Source organism: Vipera ursinii (genome assembly GCF_947247035.1).
Source record: "Vipera ursinii genome assembly, chromosome: 1".
In the NCBI taxonomy this organism is placed as follows: Eukaryota; Metazoa; Chordata; class Lepidosauria; order Squamata; family Viperidae; genus Vipera; species Vipera ursinii.
The window spans coordinates 225612747-225634752 of NC_139512.1; the positions used below are offsets into that span (position 1 = coordinate 225612747).

Below are 22006 nucleotides of genomic sequence, written 5' to 3' on the forward strand. Positions count from 1 at the left end.
TGCTTGTATGAGGTTCAGAATATTTTTTTGAATCACTTTTTGATCACCTACAGCCCTATATATCATAACAGAGTAACAGAGTTAGAAGGGATTTTACGTGTCTTCTAGTCCAATCCCTGCTCAACCCCATATTTAGAGCCTTGGTGGAGCAGTGGGCTAATGCCTCCTTAAGTAACACCAGCTGCCTGCAATTAGTGCAGGTTCGCATCCCACCAGGCTCAAGGTTGACTCAGCCTTCCATCCTTCCGAGGTAGGTAAAATGAGGACCCAGATTGTTGGGGGCAGTTAAGCTGACTTTGTAATAATGCCGCTTGTGGGGGTGTATGAAAGCCCTAATAAGCAGGCATATACACAGAATGAAGGCTACTGCTAAGCTTGTAAGCCGCCCTGAGTCTTCGGAGAAGGGCGGGATATAAATGGAATTAAAATAAATAAATAAATAAATAAATATCATTCTGGACAAATGGTTGTCCAAACTTTTCTTTAAAACTCCTTGTTGGTGCACTGAATGCAGCCCGTTCCACTGATTAATTGCTGTTACTGTCAAAAAATTTATCCTGGTTGCATCTCTCTTTCCATCCATTACTTCTTACTTGCACTCAGGTGCTTTGGAGAATAGGTTGTCCCCCTCTTCTTTATGACATTCAAATATTGGCAGACTGCTATCATGCTACCTCTGGTTCTTCTCTTTGTTAGACTAGACATATTTAATTCTTGCAACTCTTCATTCTATATTTTAGCCTTTAACACTCTAATTGTCTTTGTTGCTCTTCTCTGGACTCTTTCTAGTGTCTCAATATCTTGTTTATTTCACAGTAACCAAAATTGGATCCAGCGTGTTCCAAATGTGCTTTTACTAAAGCAATATAAAGGTATACTGACATAACACATTATCTTGACACTCAGTTGATGCAGCCTAGGACTGCATTGGCTTGTTTGGCAGCTGCAGCAACTGCTTACTCATACTTAAGTGGTTTTCTGCTAGGACTCCTAGACCCTTTTCATATTCCTTCCAAGCAGAAAAGTTGCATAAAGTGGCAGAGTTGGCCTCCAGATCCCATTCACAAGTTCTGTGTGTGGCAGGGTAATGAACATACCCCTAAATAATACCAAAATAATGGATGCCTTTTTTTTAAAAAAAAAGTGCAGTTTCAGACAATTGAGCTTACATTCCAGTATTTAGGTAAATATTTATATCAGTGATGAAGTGGTTCTGATAAGGGCTAGAAGTATTTTTATTGTATGAGAAACTGCAGAAGAATTTAAGGTATTTAGTTCTAAAACTGTTCTCGTATACAAACCTGGTGTTTTAGTTACTGTCTCATTAACTTCTCTCACTCCTTTACCTACAAGTAAAAAGACAAATTATCATTTTTATAAACATGTTTTTATTTGTTGATACATAATGCTTGATTGAGGCAATTGTGTGTTTTCTGATATGCCTATTATTTATGGTAGACATAGCTAAAATCTGTATTACATATTCAACCAGATATAGTTCTGTATACTTATGAGAAAAAAATAAAAATAAAAAATTCAGGAGTCCAAAGTTTACATCATGGCAAGTTTGCTAATGGTGGGGATAATTGCTGCTCTCATTTCTAAATATATATATATATATATATTTATATCAACCACAGTGCTGTAACAGAGAGCCTTATACTAGTAATGATGAAGGTGTACATGTATGTCTTTATACACATTTAAAATCTATAATTAAATTCTACTAAACTAATGACATAATTATAAGCCAGAAACAGCCAGGACTATGATCCTATTTCCTACTATGCACCAGTGGTTGGAAAACCTCTTGGTAATAGTACTATATAACAAATAATATTACCATATAACAATTCAAGTTTGCTGCACTACATATACAAATCTTTTATCTTGGAGTGCCTCTCCTGCTATTTTAGTAGCAGCATAATTTGATGCATCTTAACTCACAATGGCCAATGACATGTGCTTAGGAATGCAAACTATGACTACATGGGAAAGAGGACTTACTGAAGGAAAAATAGGCAGGCTTTAAGGAAATAGTCCTGCCTAATCTTGTTCCTGTTTGGAAAGGGCTAGCACAGTAATAAACAAAAAGAAACAACAGCTATCTTTAACGTGTTGAATTCAGAAAGCATAAAGCTGTAAAGAGCAATTCAGCCAGTTTGCACCACTTCGGCAGAACTGGTAGCTAATTTCCAGAATGGACTTCTGGAAGTGGCATCCACAGAGAGAACCAGTTGTTCACATATTTGAATCCCACCACTGTATAGATTTATAGGAAAGCTTGTTCGTTTCTCATCAGGTGAAAAACATGTAAATGGGTTTCTTGCAGATCTTCAGAGGAAGTTTATTTACATACTGAATTTATATTATACTATATGCACATCAAAGACTAAAAGACACACATGAAAAACTAAGACAGCGACATAAATAGAGATTAGTAATGTACGTGTACAAAGAGATCTTCCACTTGGACTAAGACTCGGCAACTGATAACTCTGCAGATAGTCCTGAGTCCTTAACTCTCACCAGATGCAGCATGACCAATGTTACTTCAGCAATGCCTAGAAAGCCATAGGTTGCTCACTCCTAGCTCACACCAAACAATGTTTTCATGTTATAGTACACGATGGCTACTTATTTCTCATCCTTCTACCAGCTGGAGACCACATGAAGACTTTCAGATTATCTTGCTCACCTATAGGAACCTATAGCAAGCAACATCAAGAGCTGTGGTGATATCCTTTTGAAGCAAGCTAGGCTTTAAGAGTAGTGGATTGGAATATGATATATGATGCTCAACAAGCCAACAGTTACAAGTAAAAAAAAGCTGTTTTCCTCCATAAATGGAGTCATACAATCAGTTTTGAGAGAGATACATTCTAAAAGTGGTCTAAGCTACAGTCAAGGCAGCAGAATCAGATCCCCTTTTCTTCAAAGAACATTTCCATCATTAGGCCTGTAGTGCTAAAAGACATTAGGAAGGAAGTATGAGTGAACGCAAACCAACTTAGGAGACTTTAGGATGTTGCTTGACAATAAAATCTCCTGCTTACCATCTTAGAGGAAGAATGCACATGCTTAAAACATACATAAAATGGCATGTTTATTAATTAGATATGCAAATGAATAAAACCTTTTTTTTTGGAAAATTGACTATTCAGGGAAGTAGAATTCAAAATAAGAACATAAGCAGTGCCCTGTAGTCCACCAGCCTCTTCTCATATTAGCCAACAAACTACACAAGGAAGTCCCTAGTTTTCCAGAAGATGCCTTCAGAGGCAGCCACACTACCATTAAGGCCATTAAGGCCAATAGTCACTGATTCTCATGAATTTCATGAATTTTTCCAATGTAAGTGTCAGCTAATAGTTTGGTTGCCTTCAAAAATGTTGGATAAATTCAACATTTTTGAAGCCAGCCAAACTATTAGCTGACATTTATCTTCTGTTAGCAAATTCTAAAGCTTAATTAAAAGGTCAGGATTCAACTTCATAGGGTAATCTCTGGTTCTAGTACTTTTGGAAGGTGAAAACAGCTTAAGCTTGTCTGCTTTATCCACATCGTGCACAATTCTACACATCTCAGTCATGTCCCCTTATTCACCTTCTTTCTAGACTAAAAAGTCCCAAATGTTCCAGCCTCTCCTCATGCAGAAGCTGACACAGCACTTTGATCATCTCAGTTGCCCTTTTCTGAACTATATCATATATTCCAATATTCCAGAGTTGATCACACTGTTGATTTATACAAGGGCATTATAATGTTGGCATCTCTATTTTCAATATCATTTCTAATTATCCCTAACAAGCTTTTGGCCTTCTTATAGCAGATGCACACTGTGTTGAAACAACCGTTGAAATGTTTACTGTTACTTCAAGAGCTCTTCCCTCATCAATCACTGTTATTTCAGATGTAATTAGTTTGTATGACTAGTTAATATTTTGGCGGCAACATGCATTATTTTATCCTTGTTAATACTGAATGGCATTTGACATTTTGATGCCCATTTCCCTATATTGCAGAGATGTTTATGGCTTTTGCCACTCTGAATGGTTCTGTGTCATTGGCAAACTTGGCTAGACTACTGGGCATGCCCAATTCCAGAATTTTAAAAATACTTTTACAAAGTATTTATCCCAGGACAATAAGTAACGAAAAAGAATTAATCTTCTTATTTCAATAGTTCTTTTTTTTTGCAGGGGGGGGGAAACTGTTTTAAGTCTGAATTTTAGCCCCTCCTCTCTCTCAAGGGCTAGAATATGAAGTCAGGTAGCTAGCCCAAGCTAGAAAACCCCTTAGAAACTTCACCAAGCATATGGATAAATCTCCAAAATTTCACATTTACTCCTTCTCTTCACCTATCTTTTTAAAGGCCATTTTCTAGCCAAATTTCCTTAGCTTGCACTTTCTGCTTTACTTCTCCTCTGAGCAGCTCCAGGCAGCAGCCCTAGCAGCCCGAGCAGTCTTAGGAATGTTATCTGTGAAGAATTCGACCCTGTGACTCTGGAAGAGGTGGACAGGATCATGGGGAGGCTGAGTTCCACCACATGTTTACTGGACCCGTGCACCTCCAGGCTGGTGTATGCAGCTCAGGAGGGGACATGAGGCTGGATCCAGCAGTAATAACTGCTTCTTTGAGGGAGGGTAGCTTCCCTGCCGCCTTGAAGGAGGCGGTGGTGAGGCTCCTCCTCAAGAAGCCTGCCCTGGGGGGGACTTCCGGTGGCTCCGCCGGCGCCGGAGACAGCCTTCCCGGGCTGCCCGCGGCTCAGCTGAGTGATTTTCGCCCGAAACAGCGCCGATCAGCTGTTTGGGCGAATTTGAAGCCCCCTCCTCGGGAGAAGAGGAGGGGGTGAGCCCCCAGGTAGGGGTAGAGTTCTCCAGGGCCGCCTGAGCTTTGAGCTTGGGCGGCTGAAGGATTGAACTCCCCCGTAGCCTGGGCTGCTCCCAGCTGGCCAGCGTCTCTGCTCCGGATTTCATGGAGCAGAGCCAGGCGTCTGCGACCATCCCTGCTTGAAGGAGAGACTATGAAAGGAGAAGAGCAGGCAGAGCAGTGCAAGAAGGAATGATAAAGAGATGAAGAGGATTATTTTGTTTTACTCTCAAGCTTGATGGACTTTGCTTAAAACTTAAAGTGAAAGTGCGTCACAATTGTAAGTAAAAGATGGCGGCTAAACCTCCCCCTAGAGCTTTTCGGAGTGCTGGAAATTCTCCGGTGCAACAACAATCATTACTGCAGGCGTTGCATTCTCCTGATGTATTGACATCGAAGGATCTGGAAAAACATACCCAGTTAATTTTGGAGTCAATGGGTGTTAAATTTCTAGAGATGGAGGAGAAATTGGAGAAATTGGAGCAGAGAATGGAAGAAAGGATGGAACAGAAACTTAGAGAGATGAAGGTAGACATTTTGTCCTCAGTGCAAAAAGTTGCTAAATGTGTGGAGATGCTGGATGATCAAGTGCAAGATTTAACTCAAAAGAATGCTTTATTAGAAGCAAAAGTATTGGAATTTGAAGATTTAAGAGACAAAATGGACAGTGAACAGAGTTTGGCCCAATTTTACCAGATGCAGTTTGCTGTGAGAATTAGAGGCCTAAAAGAGAATATTAAGGAAGATTTAAAGCAGCTGGTTTCTGAGGCTTTTGAGGGGGTATTGAACCATCCAGCATCTGAATTAAAACAAGGTATGGACAAAGTGTTTCGTGTGAATTCGTGGATTGCTAAACAGAGAAAGTTGCCTAGAGATGTGGTGGTTTATTTTGTAAAAAGGGAAATTAGAGATGAAGTTATACAAGCTGCCTATGATACCAAAGTTATGATTGCTGGTCAACAAGTTTTGGTTCTAAAAGAAATTCCTCCAAAGATTTTAAAGAGAAGGAAGGATTTTATATTTCTGGTGCAAGAGCTTAAGCAAAGAGATATAAGGTTCAGATGGGAGATCCCAGCTGGGCTGAGCTTCATGTATGATGGCAAAAGGTACTGTTTGAGTAATGTGAAGCAAGCGCATGATTTCTACAACAATGTTTTGAAAGTAACCCCATCAACACTTCTGGAAGCTGCAGAGGGATCTGGAGAAGGAGAGCATCAAGAGGATGAAGATGGACAGATAGACGAGAAGGGTATAGGAGGAGTTCAAGCTGCAACTCTTTTGGATGATCTTAGAGAACAGAGGGTGACGCGTGCTGCCTTAAAACGCTCAAAAAAGACTAAAAAATAAGATTAGTAGAAATCTATGGAACTTCCACAATATATTTATAGTTAAGTGGTAGTTGTGTTTTTAAAAGTTTTGGGATGCTATGTATGGTAACAGATTTTTTTTTTAATTTGGAATTAATGGATAACTTACTACAGAGGAAGAGGAAGAAAGTTTTGTGGGTTAATGCGGGTTAATTTGTGTAAGAGTTATCTATTATAGCCTATTTTGGCTAGAGAGGTTAACAGGGATAGGTGTTTGTGATGTGTAAATGAGAGTATGTCTAGGTAATAGTGAATTGTGGAAGAACATAGATGGGAATGATGCTAGTTTTCTTTTATTTTAGTTTTTTATATATATTTAGTATTACTAAGGATTGGTTTACTTTATATAAGCTAGAGAGTGATGGATTTTAGAGTTTATAATTGTTAGTATATGATTGTTTATGATTGCCTTTCAGATATATACCTTGTATTTTGCTCTGGGAAGTCGGGGGGGGAGGGGGGGAGGAGGGGAAGTAGAGGGGGGGAGGTAAGGGAGGGAGGAGGGAGAGGGGGAGGGGGGGAGATAGGGGGGAGGTAGGGAGGGGAGGAGGGAGGGGGAAGGGTTTTTTTTTTTTTTTTTTAAAAGGAAAATTGTATTTTATAAAACTTTTCAATAAAAAAAAAAAAAAAAGAAGCCTGCCCTGGATCCGGCTATTTTGAACAACTATCGTCTGGTCTCCAATCTTCGCTTTCTTGTGAAAGTTGTTGAGGTTGTGGTGGCACATCAGCTTCCTCTGTTCCTGGAGGAAACTGACTATCTGGACCCATACCAATCGGGTTTTAGGCCCGGGTACAGCACGGAGATGGCATTGGTCGCGCTGGTGAATGATCTCTGGCGGGCTCGACACAGGGGTTGTTCCTCTGTCCTAATCCTATTAGACCTCTCAGCGGCTTTTGATACCATCGATCATGGTATCTTAATGCGGCGCCCCAGGGGGTTGGGAGTGGGTGGCACTGTTTTACAGTGGTTCTCCTCCTACCTCCTGGGTCGTTCGCAGTCGGTGTTGGCAGGAGGGCAGAGGTCGGCCGCCCTGAGTCCTCTGGGAGAAGGGCGGTATATAAATTTAATAAATAAAATAAATAAATAAATAAATAAATAAATAAATAAATAAATAAATAAATAAATAAATAAACAAACAAACCTCTTAACCTTAATAGTGTTAATTATGCATGATGTATGTGTCTTTATTGGTATAAATATGAAATAATGCCATTTGACCCTAAGAAACCACCTCAAGATCTTGAATAATTTTGAGGAGACTGTTAAACAAGACAAATTGACCAAAAAAAAAGGGGGGGGGAAATCCAGAAAACAGATTCTGAAAAGGCAAGGAAAAGTTAGGAGATAAATTGTTTGAAGAAGACCGTAATAAAAAAGACAGTGAAGGCATTTTTCTACTTCCCTCAGCTATCATCCACAAACCGTTCCCCAACCAACTTAGGAGCAAAAAGGTGAGGCCTACAGCTATCACCATATCTAAGATACGTAGCCTACAATAAGTTATTAAACTCATCCCTTAATTGCAATTTATTGAACATAATTATCAGTACTTTTTTTAGCAAGGATATATTAAATTCTTTATTCAGTTAAATGTGTATTTTGCTTCCTCCATCTTACATAAATCCTAGTTCCTGTTACTTATCCAATTTTGTTCAGTTGTTTCCTACCCATTCCAACTCTGCTTTCAGGAACTTGATGGAGCAATAGTATAATACATAGTTTTAGTCAGAATGGGAGAACTTGCCATAGACTACTCACTACAGAACAACTTATCATGGAACAATTTAACAACTTTATTTATTTCAAGTAAATAAAAAATATTTTTTGTCATTCACATTTCATTTTATCCCTCCTTTTGCATCCTTTTTTAATGATTCTATTCCACCATTTCTTTGATATTAGTGTAACTCTTGTCCCACAGTGAGTTGTCTTGCAGTAAGTTGGCCATGATGAGTTGTCCCATGGAGAGTTAGCCATGGCAAGTTATCTGTGGTGAGTTGGCTATGGAGACTTCACCGTGGTGAATTGTCATAGACCTTAGTTAGGCATCAACTTCCTTCTTTCCCGTTTGACAATTTAAGATCCATAGTTACAAATACCGGATAGTTGGTGGAAAGTATTACCGTATTTAAAAATGTAGTGGCTCTAATTTGCTACTTTCTCAACATGGAGAAACTTTCAATAACTAAAGTGAAGTGAAAGGCATAATAACTCCTTGGAACTTGCCTTATTTCTAAAAATACTTGTACACTTTGATCACCTCTCCATCGGTGTAGTACTTCCTTTTGTAAAATATCAGCCAATAAGATTCCCCCTTTCCCCCTTGTTTGTCCTTACTGAGCAGAGATATTGATAAGTCAACATTTCACTAGTGATGTTTCTGGAGGTAGGAATGGAAAAGAAGAGGGAGTGCTGCCCTTGGAATCTAAGCAACTCCAAGATGTCTCAACAGCTCATGACACTCTTTGCCAAAGTTTCCCATGAGGTGGCCAGTCCAACAGATGAATACTTCTTATATGATAGTATCGTGGAATATTTAAATAATATTAATAAGTTAATATTATAGATATTAAGTTAATATTTAGATATTAACTTCTATCTTGAATATAGTATACATGATTTGTTCTCATTATTTTATGTCTCTATACTTCAGGAAGATAATATATAATATCATGATTATAATATGATGATAGATGATAGATAGATGACAGATAGATACATTTTAAATAAATTAGAAGTGGATTTTATAAACTATTAAACTTTACCATTAGTTTATCAGTGACTTACTTTTACAAACAGGTGACTTTCCTGTCCATTTCATGTCTGGTTTACATGTCCGGTGTTCTGATCCACCAGCAAGAAAAAATCCCGGCTGACACGTATACACCAGAGTGTAGCCTAGAGTAGGTAGATCTATTGCTTTTACATCTACATTCGCTGGCGTCTCTGGCTGTCTACAACCATGAGCTGAAAAAGATTTAAAAAGCTATTGAAAATATTCTAAAAAACAGCACAAATTAGGCCATTTGTAGGATAAGTGACAAACATTTAATTAGTTTACACTTTTGTTTGGAAAAACATATTATTAGCATACTGTTGTTCAGTGTTTCTCTGTGTTGTTAATAAAGAAACAATGTAAGAAAGAAATGTGAAAAAGCCTAATCTGAACATACTGCAATACACCACATTGTCCTGCACATGATGCATCGACAATCATTAGGAGGTAACAAGGAAAAAGAGAAGAAAAAAACAGGCTGCTTACCTGCAGTTATAGCTCTTGGAGTGACCATCTGTGCTTCCACAAACAGGCTTATTATGCTTTTGAAAACATTCTGAACCAAAATTGTTTTAGTGGTCTTTGACTGCTCCATCCTACTGTACATGCCTGAAGAAGCTACCTGAATTCCGTGAGCAAACAGCTCCCCACCCAGTCCCAGTCAAGAAGAGAATCGTGTGAATGAAAAGGCTATTTAAAAAAAATATACTTACAGGTAAGCAACCTGCTTTCCTTTATTGTGGTCTCTTGTATCACATACAAGGAACACTAGCAAAGTATGATGAGGCAATTAATGAAGCAAGCATCAAATCAACCTGGATAGTGAGGCAGGAAGGGTGAACAAAGATTGATGGCTGGGACCAGCTATTGTCCAATCAGAAAGGCCCCACATGGGATGAAATATATTCATCTTTCTTAAACAGATCATTCTCTTAGAAGAAACTGACAATACTTGCTATGAAAAACTATAAAGTAGAAGTGGCAGCATTTGTGTAAAGTTCACCAAATAGCCAAGAATTGGAGTAGACTTTCATGAAGTGCTTGGGGAAGAAAGTATATCAGCAAAATGGTACCACAGTAGAGTGCAAAGTGGAAACATGAATAGGAAGCTAATATGGGGGTACAATATTTCCTTGTCCTTATGGAATAGTATACGTAATGGATCAATTCTGAAAGCTCTCTGATCACTTGCTCAATGTGTATAGGATTTTCTTAAAGAGAAGCCAGCTTCCTGAACAACAGGCATAAGATGAGATAATAGAAATATTCAAAGAAAAGTGTACTGGATTTATGGAAGCTTTCTAAAAATTATAAAATAGTTTCAAGTTCAGCTGAAATATAAAATATAAAATATATATAAAATATAAAACATGCTAAGTAAATTTTTTAAGAGATGGAACATTTCAGAAGCTGAATTTAAAGAGCTGATAACATCTCAAATCAATCATTAATGATAGAAACGAAACCAATAAAATAGGAAAAAAGCAAAAGCTTTCACTAGCCTCAAAGGACTTCCATGTTGATGTTTTCCCTACATCTCTAAAAATAGGCTTTACCTCTTGTGTTGTTCAGCCCACTAGATCTGCCATACTATGAGCCACTGAGTCCAAATCTCAGCATCACATAGAACTCCTTGGTGCATTGTGTGCAACATGACTAGTTACGACTGTCTCTCATTTCACTCATATGACAATTCTACTTTGCAGAGGTTACCCCTTGACTTCTGTGAGCAATTCAGAGTGCTGGTTGTCACCCTAAAGCCCTACATGGCTTAAAGCCTGAATATATATGGTACCTTCTTATTTGATTTTTCTGCCCATCCAGTAAGATCTGGAAGGGCAGATATATTTCTGTTCCCATCAATAAGGCAATGACATTTTCTGGAAGAGGTGCATTACCTGTAGCCACCCCTACTCTTTGGAATAGCATTGTCCCTGGATTTTATTCAGTCCTAGCCCTTCAGGAAAGCTATTAATACTTTGCTGTTTCAACAAGCCCTGGAACAAGGTGCTTTATGATTCCTGTTGCTATATATCTTCCTGAGAAGATTTTGGATGTCCAAAACCTGAGCCAAAGAATCCAGAGAAAAAAATGCTTCTAATGCCTGTAATGCTGTTGCTATTTAGGAACTGGTCAGCTGATGGACGTTGCATCTAGAAGCTGTTGTGTCTCTTCAAGGTTGGCAGTTTGTACCTATCAGATTCAATCAATCAAAGTCCCATAAGATGGGCCAGGTTTCCTAACTTACAAGCTCATTGGCTTTGATGTGGAAAAGTCAGTCTTTAGTGAAAGCCATGTCCTCAATTATATGGCTAGCCACTGGGGTGAAATCTAAGTCAGGCAGCAACTGGCTTCGATGATTATAGGTTATCTTGGGAGGAATGGTCATGAGATGCCATGAAATTTATCCCCCAGGAAAACATAACCTGGTGTTTACACTAAAGATGGTGTTCCCCCCCCCCATAAAGGCAAGAAATGTCTAGTTCTTCCCCCACTGAATACATTGGTACCCAGATCATCCTGCTTCTACCTTTTTTTTTTTCCTGCAGGACCCTAGCCAGCCTCTTCTCCTTCCACACAGCTGCATCTGATTACCTTCCTGTCCAAGAAGCTCAGAGGAAAACTAATCTAATATATAGCTGCTGTATGCTATGAAGCATAGAGGCTAGTCAAAGAATAAAAGAAAAACTGATTTTCATTTAAATACCAGACAAAGTCTCATCCCCATTTTTTATATAAAACCTACAGAGATATCTTTCCCAATGTAGAAAAGCTATGTCTCATTGAATGCCTGTTATGATTTGGCATCAAGGACGTTGATATCACCAACATAGCATAGGGTGGCTTAATGATCCCCTTTTTGATTATTTCCTCATCAGGAAAACAGTCACAGTATATGGCTGTTCTAGGCCCACAGAGTGTATTCTTTAGCAATGGTTAGATGAGATCTCAGTGCTTCAAAGCTGACATTGGTATCACAAATATTTCTTCATAGTTGCAATTGAACTGGTGGTACATAACGTATCTCTGACCAGTATAACTGATGCCTTCAATTAACATTGATACCTTCAATTATTTAGTCTGCCTTTTCACCTTGCTACTTGGATAACTGAACCAATATGAATGATTGCCTCATATCTGATTTGTGAAGCAACAATGGGTTAAGCCAACTGGGATAACTTTCAATCAAACAGAAAGACAAAGATTGCCTATTTTAGGATGGCAGCATATTGCCATGATTAACTCATTTTCTAAAGCTGGCTTTCAAGGTCATAGAAATAAACAGTAGGATTGGCAGAAAACAACCTACTGAAACATGTAAGAAAACAACAATAAGAATCACGAAAATGATCAACAATATAATGGAAAACATAATTGAAATAAGCCCAACTATTAATCTACTCTCATAATAAGACTAAACATTCCTAGCCACAGTTAAAAAGAATTCAGGTAAATAAGAAGTAAACCCTTCTGACATGCACAGTGGGTGGGAGCATTCAGGCCTAAGAAAACAGTTCAGTTCAAGAACATTCATGTGTGTGATGCACAGAAGTTACAATGAAGAAGCTAAAATATTTTGCAAATTAGACAGTGATCCATAATGTTATTTGAGGATCTATTTTCTCCCTGCCAATTTCAGAAATGATTTCTCTGCTAAATACATTTATTATGAACTGCTAAATATAAGCTTTTACTATGTTACGCTGGCTATAGCTGCATTGTAACAATATTTTCCTCTTTGTATTATGTTTGTAAACATTATATTTGAAATAAGATAAGAAACTAAGTTTAATTTTGTTTTCCATCAAAACACTTTCTAAATATGCATTTTGATGGCTTCTAACTGACAGGAAATCCCAAAATACTGGATATCCATTTCTCAGGATAAAAGATGTAAACAAACTGGATATAAAACAAAATTGGGGAAGTAAAGCAAATATTTTACTGACAAACAAACCCTTTTGTGGCAACTGCATAGCTATATATTCAGAACTTTATCTTCCCCCTCAAATATTTTATCAACAAGCACTTGTATGTTAATGGGGGGAGAGAAATGAATAAATTTGAAGCCATGAAAAGCTGAGAAACCAGAATGGAAATGTGTACTAATAACAGTAATAAGCAGATACTGATTGGGAGATTATCATGGAAAATATGTGGTCACTAAGAGTCAATAAGTTGACAATACATAATCAATTGGGAGATTCTTTTAAAGTTTTAAAGGAAAGAGAATTAGAATTTAGAATTTCCAAATCTAGAGAGTCATACAGATGATTAGACTTGGGAAGGCTGAAATCTAAGAAATTTAATAGCCTTTTCAGTCAAGCAATCACTGACTTATTTGGAAGAATTATAAGCCACATGGTGTCAGAATCCATTTATATCACATTCATAAATGTATGTTTAAAACATTATTCCCCCCCCCCAGATTCTGCCATCTCCTGAGGAAGGAGGATCGGAAGTGGATTCAGCCTGCCTTAGGTTATTTCAAAGACTAAGGGAAACCTTTTGAACTGGGGGAACAAAGGGGAGGGTTAGGGAAGAAGGCATCTGGCCTGTGTCTCCATTTGAATCTGTAAAGGAAGAAAGCAATAACCGTAAAGATCCAAAGTTCCCTTTTTCCCACGAAAGGGATGACACGAAGTAAATGATGGGGGGATGACCAAATGGGGTTGAGGGAAGTGGGGTTAAACCGGGAACTCTTTATAAAGTTTCAATCTGTAAAACAATACCAGGTCCTGTCTTATATTTCCACAACCAAACATGTCCTAGTAAAAATTCCTTTTGGATTAGAACTGACTCCAAGAGTTTTTGTTTTCCTAAGACGTGGATTGGGGTGGGTCCTGACACATGGTTTACATTGTATGCAAATATCCTGCCCCCCAAAAAACTAGGATTATTCCAGATCCGTTGGAACATATTAGGCAAATCAGTTTATAGGTAATGTCAAATATTATAAAAATGAATATCTTGCTTAAAAAAATGTTAGTAACTTTTGTTTTACTTACGAATACATTCAGGTTGTATGCCACTCCAAGTTAAATTTGAAAGACATGTTCTTGTAGAAGAGCCCTGAATGTGGTAACCCTTTCTACACCTGAAGAAGACCCTGCTCCCTACCTGAAAAATAAAAAAGGAGAAATTATGGCAAATCGTTAAAAAGAAGTTATTTTTTTAAAAATAACTGATTTTTATAATTTTAACTAAATTACTTATACAGTTTATTTCTATATAATGAATGGGTTTCTCCCCATTGCATGTTTAGAATAAAAGGCTTGTGGTAAGGAATACACAAATGTCAGTTAAAGCAAATTCTACCACAGGGGTAGGCAACCTTGGCTCTTTTGTGACTCGTGGACTTCAACTCCCAGAATTCCTGAGCCTGCCATGCTGAGGGGAAAATGAGAAGTTTCCAAGCTGAGCCATGCTGGCTCAGGAATTCTGGGAGTTGAAGTCCACGTGTCATAAAAGAGCCAAGGTTGCCCACCCCTGGTCTATCATAACATAATTATAACAAATAATCATCTCCCTTGTATTCAACATATAGCTTTTCCTCCCTCTTCCCCCCTTTTTGGGGTAGGGGCAGTGGTGGGATTCAAATACGTGAACAACTGGTTCTCTGTGTGGATGCCGCTTCCAGAAGTCCATTCTGGGCCTGGTCAACAAAAAAAATAGCTACTGGTTCTGCCAAACTGGTGCAAACTGGCTGAATTCCACCACTGAGTCAGGGTTGTACTTGGCAGGATAAAGACCAATGGTTTCATCTCAAAGCATGAAGGCTAAGTAATTATAATGTAAAGTTAGAAATATTTTCTCCAAAACCAATTAGCCTTTTTTTAAAAAAAAAATGATGGTGAAACCACCCCTTCCATCATGCAGGCAAAGCTTATGGTGTTTTCCTACCATTCTAAACAATAACATATGATAGGAATCAACACCCTAGAACAGGGGTGTCAAACTCAATTTCATTGAGGGCCACATCAGCATTGTGGTTGCCCTCAGGGGGCCGGGTGAGTGTGGCCTGGGTGGGCATGGCCTACTGGGTGGGTGTGACTAGAGTGTGTATGGCCTACTGGGTGGGCATGGCCAGCTGTACATCATTCGCATCAAGGATGCCTATGGGGACCTGGGCAGGAGTGGGACAGATCGGGGGGTCTCTGGTAGAAGGAGAGTCTCTGGGCCAGGGCCAAGGCAGTAGGGGCCGTTCCCTCACTGTTTCCAGGATGGCTTCGTGGGCTACATGAAACCACTTCACGGGCCGGATCTGGCCCCCGGGCATTGTGTTTGACATGTCTGCCCTAGAAGAAACACATTGTCTTCTTAATTATCCTAAGACCTTTGCAAAGTTATTGAAATAGATTTTAATGTATTCATGTATCTGCAGAAGGACAATTCTGTTGTTTATTTAATCAATGCCAACCCCTTGGCCTGTAACTCTGATATTACTTGGGAGAAAATTGCTTTTACATTTTGATTGGGAATATTGCAATAATAAGGGACGCGGTGGCTCAGTGGGTTAGGACGCTGAGCTTGTCGATCAGAAGGTCGGCAGTTTGGCGGGTCGAATCCCGAGTGCCGCGTAACAGAGTGAGCGCCTGTTACTCGTCCCAGCTTCTGCCAACCTAGCAGTTCGAAAGCACGTAAAAATGCAAGTAGAAAAATAGGGACCGCTACGGTGGGAAGGTAACAGCGTTCCGTGCACCTTTGGTGTCTAGTCATGCCGGCCACATGACCACGGAGACGTCCTCGGACAAGCGCTGGCTCTTCGGCTTTGAAACGGAGACGAGCACCGGCCCCTAGAGTCGGAAACGACTAGCACGCATGTGCGGGGGAACCTTTACCTTTACCTTTATTGCAATAAAGTTTTACACTTAAATTTTCCACTATATTTAATGGAGAAGACATCATGAAAATGATGGAAGAGGCATTTCAAAATGTAAAAAAAAGTAAAGGTAAAGGTTCCCCCACACATGCGTGCTAGTCGTTTCCAACTCTAGAGGCCGATGCTCATCTCCGTTTGAAAGCCGAAGAGCCAGTGCTTGTCTGAGGATGTCACTGATGGACAAATGTAACTTTCTGTGATATTTACCTTTCTTCAGTCACAATCTATGTTATTACAAGTATGCAAATATGTAGTCATATATGTATTTCCATTATTATTTACAACACTTTTTCAATATCATTTTGTATGCTCTTTTTCTTAATGTATGGATTTGATCTGAGGTTTTCTCCCATGCACAAAATTAGCAAGATTTTTATATTTCAAGATAAATTACATTTTGATGAGTGCATTGCAAAATTCTGAGAAAGATGTTAACAGAAGAATTATTGAGATACAGTTCACAGATTACATTGCAAAGGACAAATTAGGTCTGTTCATTTTGATATTTCAGTTAAGCAAAGTTCTCCTTTTTCCCAATAAAAATGATAAAGAATATTAAATGCTGATAAAAAAAAGACTGACGGCACAAGATGTAGATTTCTAGGGAAATCAAAATTGGTCATCCTAAACTATACAATGAGAGCCAATTTGGTGTAATGTTGAAGACCCCAGTTTAAAAATAGGGAGACTATGAGTTGGAGCCCCATTTTAGGCATAAAGCAATCTGGGTCATCTTGGTTTAGTCACTGTCTTTCAGTCTAGAAAGAAGGTAATGGCAAACCACTTCTAAAAACTTTGCTGTTGCCAGGAATGAAGACTGACTCAAAGGCATATAAAAGCATACAATTACAAATACTCAAAATACAATAGCAAAAATAAACCCTGAACAATACCTCATAACCTGTGGAGCTATTCTGGATTCCATAATGTGGTGTTCCAGGGTCTGGGCAGCTGTTATGAACAGGATCTGTAGTTGAAAACATATGAGGTATGAAATGGATTAGTAGGTTCTAATGAATAGGGTCATTTTAAAAATTATTTCCATATTTTAAAAGAATATGTGCACTTTCAAGCCATGACTGTAATAAAAAGTGTATTTAATAAAGTGATAACAGTGGGTTGAATGGAAAATTAAAGTTATATCTCTTAATTAATTCTAGACACACTTTTCACTGAATCAAGGAGATCAAGCATTATGTAAGCTTATAACGTAAGAGGAAAATATTGGAATCAGATCACAGAAATTAATTGCTTTCTTTGCAGATCTCTAAACCCTACCAAATTGTTTTGAAGCAAATCTCAAATCCTCCTATTATGCACCATCTCTAGGTCAGGTTTAGCATGGACAAAGGGACAGACTTACTTATAAGATCACTTATGTTAGGCTGATCAACACTCCAGATCAGATTTAGGGAATACAGGGAAGACTGTAGCAAGATATGGGAAATAAGCTTCCTTTGTTGTTTTTGTTAACTGCGAAGTCGTGTCCGACCCATCGCGACCCTATGGACAACATTACTCCAGGCCTTCCTGTCCTCTACCATCTTCTGGAGTCCATTTAAGCTCACGCCTACTGCTTCAGTGACTCCATCCAGCCACCTCATTCTCTGTCGTCCCCTTCTTCTATTGCCCTCGATCTTTCCCAGCATCAGGCTCTTCTCCAGTGAGTCCTTCCTTCTCATTAGGTGGCCAAAGTATTTGAGTTTTAGCTTCAGGATCTGGCCTTCTAAAGAGCAGTCAGGGTTGATCTCCTCTAGGACTGACAGGTTTGATCTCCTTGCAGTCCAAGGGACTCGCAGGAGTCTTCTCCAGCACCAGAGTTCAAAGGCTTCAATTCTTTGGCGCTCAGCCTTTCTTATGGTCCAACTTTCACTGCCATACATTGCAACTGGGAAGACCATAGCCTTGACTATACGCACTTTTGTTGACAGGGTGATGTCTCTGCTTTTTAGTGTTCTGTCTAGATTTGCCATGGCTTTCCTCCCCAGGAGCAAGCGTCTTTTAATTGCTTGGCTACAGTCCCCATCTGCAGTGATCTTGGAGCCCAGGAAAATAAAATCTGTCACTACCTCCATTTCTTCCCCATCTATTTGCCAGGAATTGAGAGGGCCAGATGCCATGATCTTGGTTTTCTTAATGTTAAGTTTCAACCCAAGTTTTGCACTCTCCTTCTTCACCCGCAACAAGAGGCTCTTTAGTTCTTCTTCACTTTCTGCCATTAGAGTGGTATCATCTGCGTATCTTAGGTTGTTGATATTTCTTCCGGCAATCTTAATTCCAACTTTTGATTCATCTAGCCCTGCCTTTCTCATGATGTGCTCTGCATATAAGTTAAATAGGCAGGGCAACAGTATACAGCCTTGCCGGACTCCTTTCCCAATTTTGAACCAATCAGTGGTTCCGTGTCCAGTTCTCACTGTTGCTTCTTGACCCGCATATAGGTTTCTCAAGAGACAAATAAGATGGTCTGGTACTCCCATCTCTTTAAGAACTTGCCACAGTTTGTTATGATCCACACAATCAAAGGCTTTAGCATAGTCAATGAAGCAGAAGTAGATGTTTTTCTGGAACTCCCTAGCTTTCTCCATGATCCAGCGTATGTTGGCAATTTGATCTCTAGTTCCTCTGCCTCTTCGAAATCCTGCCTGTACTTCTGGTAGTTCTCGATCCACATACTGCTGAAGTCTAGCTTGTAGGATTTTAAGCATGACTTTACTAGCATGAGAAATGAGTGCAATGGTGCGGTAGTTTGAACATTCTTTGGCACTGCCTTTCTTTGGAATTGGAATGTAAACTGATCTTTTCCAATCCTGTGGCCACTGTTGAGTTTTCCAAATTGCTGGCAAATTGAGTGTAGCACTTTTACTGCACTGTCTTTTAAGATTTTGAATAGCTCAGCTGGAATACTGTCACCTCCACTAGCTTTGTTGTTGCTCAGCTTTCCTAAGGCCCACTTCACTTCACATTCTAGGATGTCTGGCTCGATGTCAGTGACCACCTCATTGTGATTATCAGGGACGTTAAGCTCATTCTTGTATAGTTCTTCTGTGTAATTTTGCCACCTCTTCTTAATCTCTTCTGCCTCAGTTAGGTCCCTGCCATTTTGGTCCTTTATCATGCCCATTTTTGCATTAAACGTTCCCTTCATCTCTCCTATTTTCTTGAAAAGATCTCTGGTCCTCCCTATTCTATTGTTTTCTTCTATTTCTTTGCACTGTTCATTTAAGAAGGCATTCTTAACTCTTCTAGCTATTCTCTGGAATTCTGCATTCAGTTGGGCGTATCTTTCTTTTTCTCCCTTGCCTTTCGCTTCCCTCCTTTCCTCAGCTATTTGCAAAGCTTCCTCAGACAGCCATTTTGCTTTCTTGCATTTCTTTTTCTTTGGGATGGTTTTGGTTGCTACCTGTTGTACAATGTCGCGAACCTCTATCCCTAGTTCTTCAGGCACTCTGTCTATCAGATCTAATTCCTTAAATCTATTTGTCACCTCTACTGTATATTCAACAGGGATATGATTTAATTCATACCTGACTGGCCTAGTGCTTTTCCCTACTTTCTTCAGTTTAAGCCTAAACTTTGCAAGGAGAAGCTCATGGTCTGAGCCACAGTCAGCTCCTGGTCTTGTTTTTACTGACTGTATAGAGCTTCTCCATCTTTGGCTGCAGAGCATATAGTCAATCTGATTTCTGTGTTGACCATCTGGTGATGTCCATGTGTAGAGCCGTCTCTTGGGTTGTTGGAAAAGAGTGTTTGCTATGACCATCGTATTCTCTTGACAGAATTCTATCAGCCTGTGCCCTGCTTCATTTTGCACTCCAAGGCCAAACTTGCCTGTTATTCCCGTTATCTTTTGGCTTCCTACTTTAGCATTCAAATCCCCCATGATGATAAGAACATCATTTTTGGTGTTAGTTCTATAAGGTGCTGTAGGGCTTCATAGAACCGGTCAATTTCATCCTCTTCAGCACTGGTGGTTGGGGCATAGACTTGGACTACTGTGATATTGAATGGTTTGCCTTGGATTCGAACTGAGATCATTCTGTCATTTTGAGGATTGTATCCCAGTATTGTTTTTCCTACTCTTTTATTGACTATGAAGGCTACTCCATTTCTTCTGAGGGATTCTTGCCCACAGTAGTATACCTGATGGTCATCTGAATTAAATTCATCCATTCCTGTCCATTTTAGTTCGCTGATACCTAAGATGTCGATGTTCAGTCTTGTCATCTCTTGTTTGACCACGTCCAGCTTTCCTTGATTCATGGATCTTACATTCCAGGTTCCTATGGAGAAAAAATCTTTACAGCATCGGACTTTCCTTTCACCACCAGACACATCCACAGCTGAGCGTCCTTTCGGCTTTGGCCCAGTCGCTTCATTCTTTCTGGCGCTACTAGTACTAGCCCTCTGCTCATCTTCCAGCGTCATATCGTTTTGCCTTTTGGTACTGTCCATAGGGTTTTCATGGCAAAGATACTGGAGTGGGTTGCTATTTCCTTCTCCAGTGGATCACGTTTTGTCAGAACTCTCGGCTATGACCTGTCCGTCTTGGGTGGCCCTGCACGGCATAGCTCATAGCTTCATTGAATTACGCAAGCCCCTTCGCCACGACACAAGCTTCCTTAAATAGTGCTTAATACAATGATGCATTTATTTTATTTATCCCTCTGAACATTTAACCACTCTTTTAATTCTAGCAGCACAGAATCTGTACGTATATTTATATATGTCTTTAAAGAAAACTTTTGCATGTTTAGGTGTAGGATATCAAAGCTCTGCAATTTTTAATTATTCTTTAAAACTTGATTATGAATGAAACATTGAGGTTATTTTTCTGCTATGTGAACATTTAGGCTTCATATCAACATAACTAGAGTAAGTGTTAATGTTTAGATCATGTTCTGTTTGTGTTATCCTCAGAAGGGCACCTTGAGCTTTTATTTATTTTTATTTTGTTTATTTATTAAACTTATATGCTGCCCATGTCGCCTAGAAGATGACAGAGAATGGAATGGAATGGAATAGAGCTAGAAGGGACCTTGGAGGTCTTCTAGACCAGCTCCCTGCTCAAGCAGGAGAATGAAGGAATCCAGCAGTGAGTATCCACTGGAGGAAAAAGAGGCAGTGACTGCCAATTTCCCCTGTGATGCTCTGCTCCACTTCCCATAGCATTCATGAGGGCATCTGTTCAGGAGGCATGCAGGCTTACAGAAGGAAAGAATCATTGTCAGTCTCATATTGAGAGTAGAACTCTATTGAGGTCAAAGTGACCAACTTCAACAACAATATTAATGATGCTATATTAACAAAAATAAAGGCAAAAGTAGTAACAAAATGCTGGTGCCTTTCAGCTGTAACAAAATTTACATGTATTTAATAAAAGTAGCCTGTTGTCAGAAAGGGAAAATTATGTTCTGAAGCTGTGGTGATTTCAGCAGTACATATTCTTGCCAATGTTAAGGAAGCGTTTTGTTATAAGATTATTATTTCAATAGAAGAGAATATTTGTAGCCAAGGGTTGGGGCCTTGGTGCTCTCTGAGCTTGTTGTTTTCTTGCAGATTTTTCATTAGCCACTAGGTAATACAATCAGCGCTATGAGCGGGATTTGCCTTCTGTTTATACATAAGTGGCTTGCCCTGTCAGTGTTGATGGGAGTGATTTTGGTGATTCCTTAATTTGGCTGTTGTTGACTGAGTTGGAAATTGGTATATGATTACTATTATCATGGGATCTAGCAACAGGAATGCCAATCATTCCTATGAACAATTATAAAAGGCTACCCAGGGACTCTATAAAGTACTCTGAATCCTGTAAGAGAAAGAAGGAAACAGATTTTTGGGTACAAAGGAACACTAAATATTCTTACAGTAGAAAAGTTCTTCATACACTTATTTATAGTAAGGGTGATATTTTACTCATTTTACACTAGTTCCTAGTAATTTCCAGTGCACTTATAAAATAGAATTAGGATACAATAAAGCAAATTTGTTTGATTTTCAGTTCAATCAGTCACTGGAATATATAATGGACTTATTTACAAAGCAAATCTTAAAGGCTTCAGCAGTCAGGAGGCCAGGAGTCTAACACAAAGGTTGTTTTTTTTTT

At 39.1% G+C, this 22006-nt stretch overlaps 1 protein-coding gene across 1 annotated transcript in view; it reads right to left on the reverse strand.

Annotated features, from left to right (window-relative positions):
* CSMD1 (CUB and Sushi multiple domains 1) overlaps positions 1–22006 on the reverse strand; it is a gene marked incomplete at its 5' end in the record, with an annotated part of 1146395 nt that overhangs the window by 13125 nt on the left and 1111264 nt on the right. The window contains 4 exons of the mRNA XM_083350006.1: positions 1302–1346; positions 9029–9208; positions 14027–14138; positions 16794–16867. Coding sequence (XP_083206132.1) covers positions 1302–1346; positions 9029–9208; positions 14027–14138; positions 16794–16867 — 411 coding nt within the window. The remainder of the gene's footprint in view (positions 1–1301; positions 1347–9028; positions 9209–14026; positions 14139–16793; positions 16868–22006) is intronic.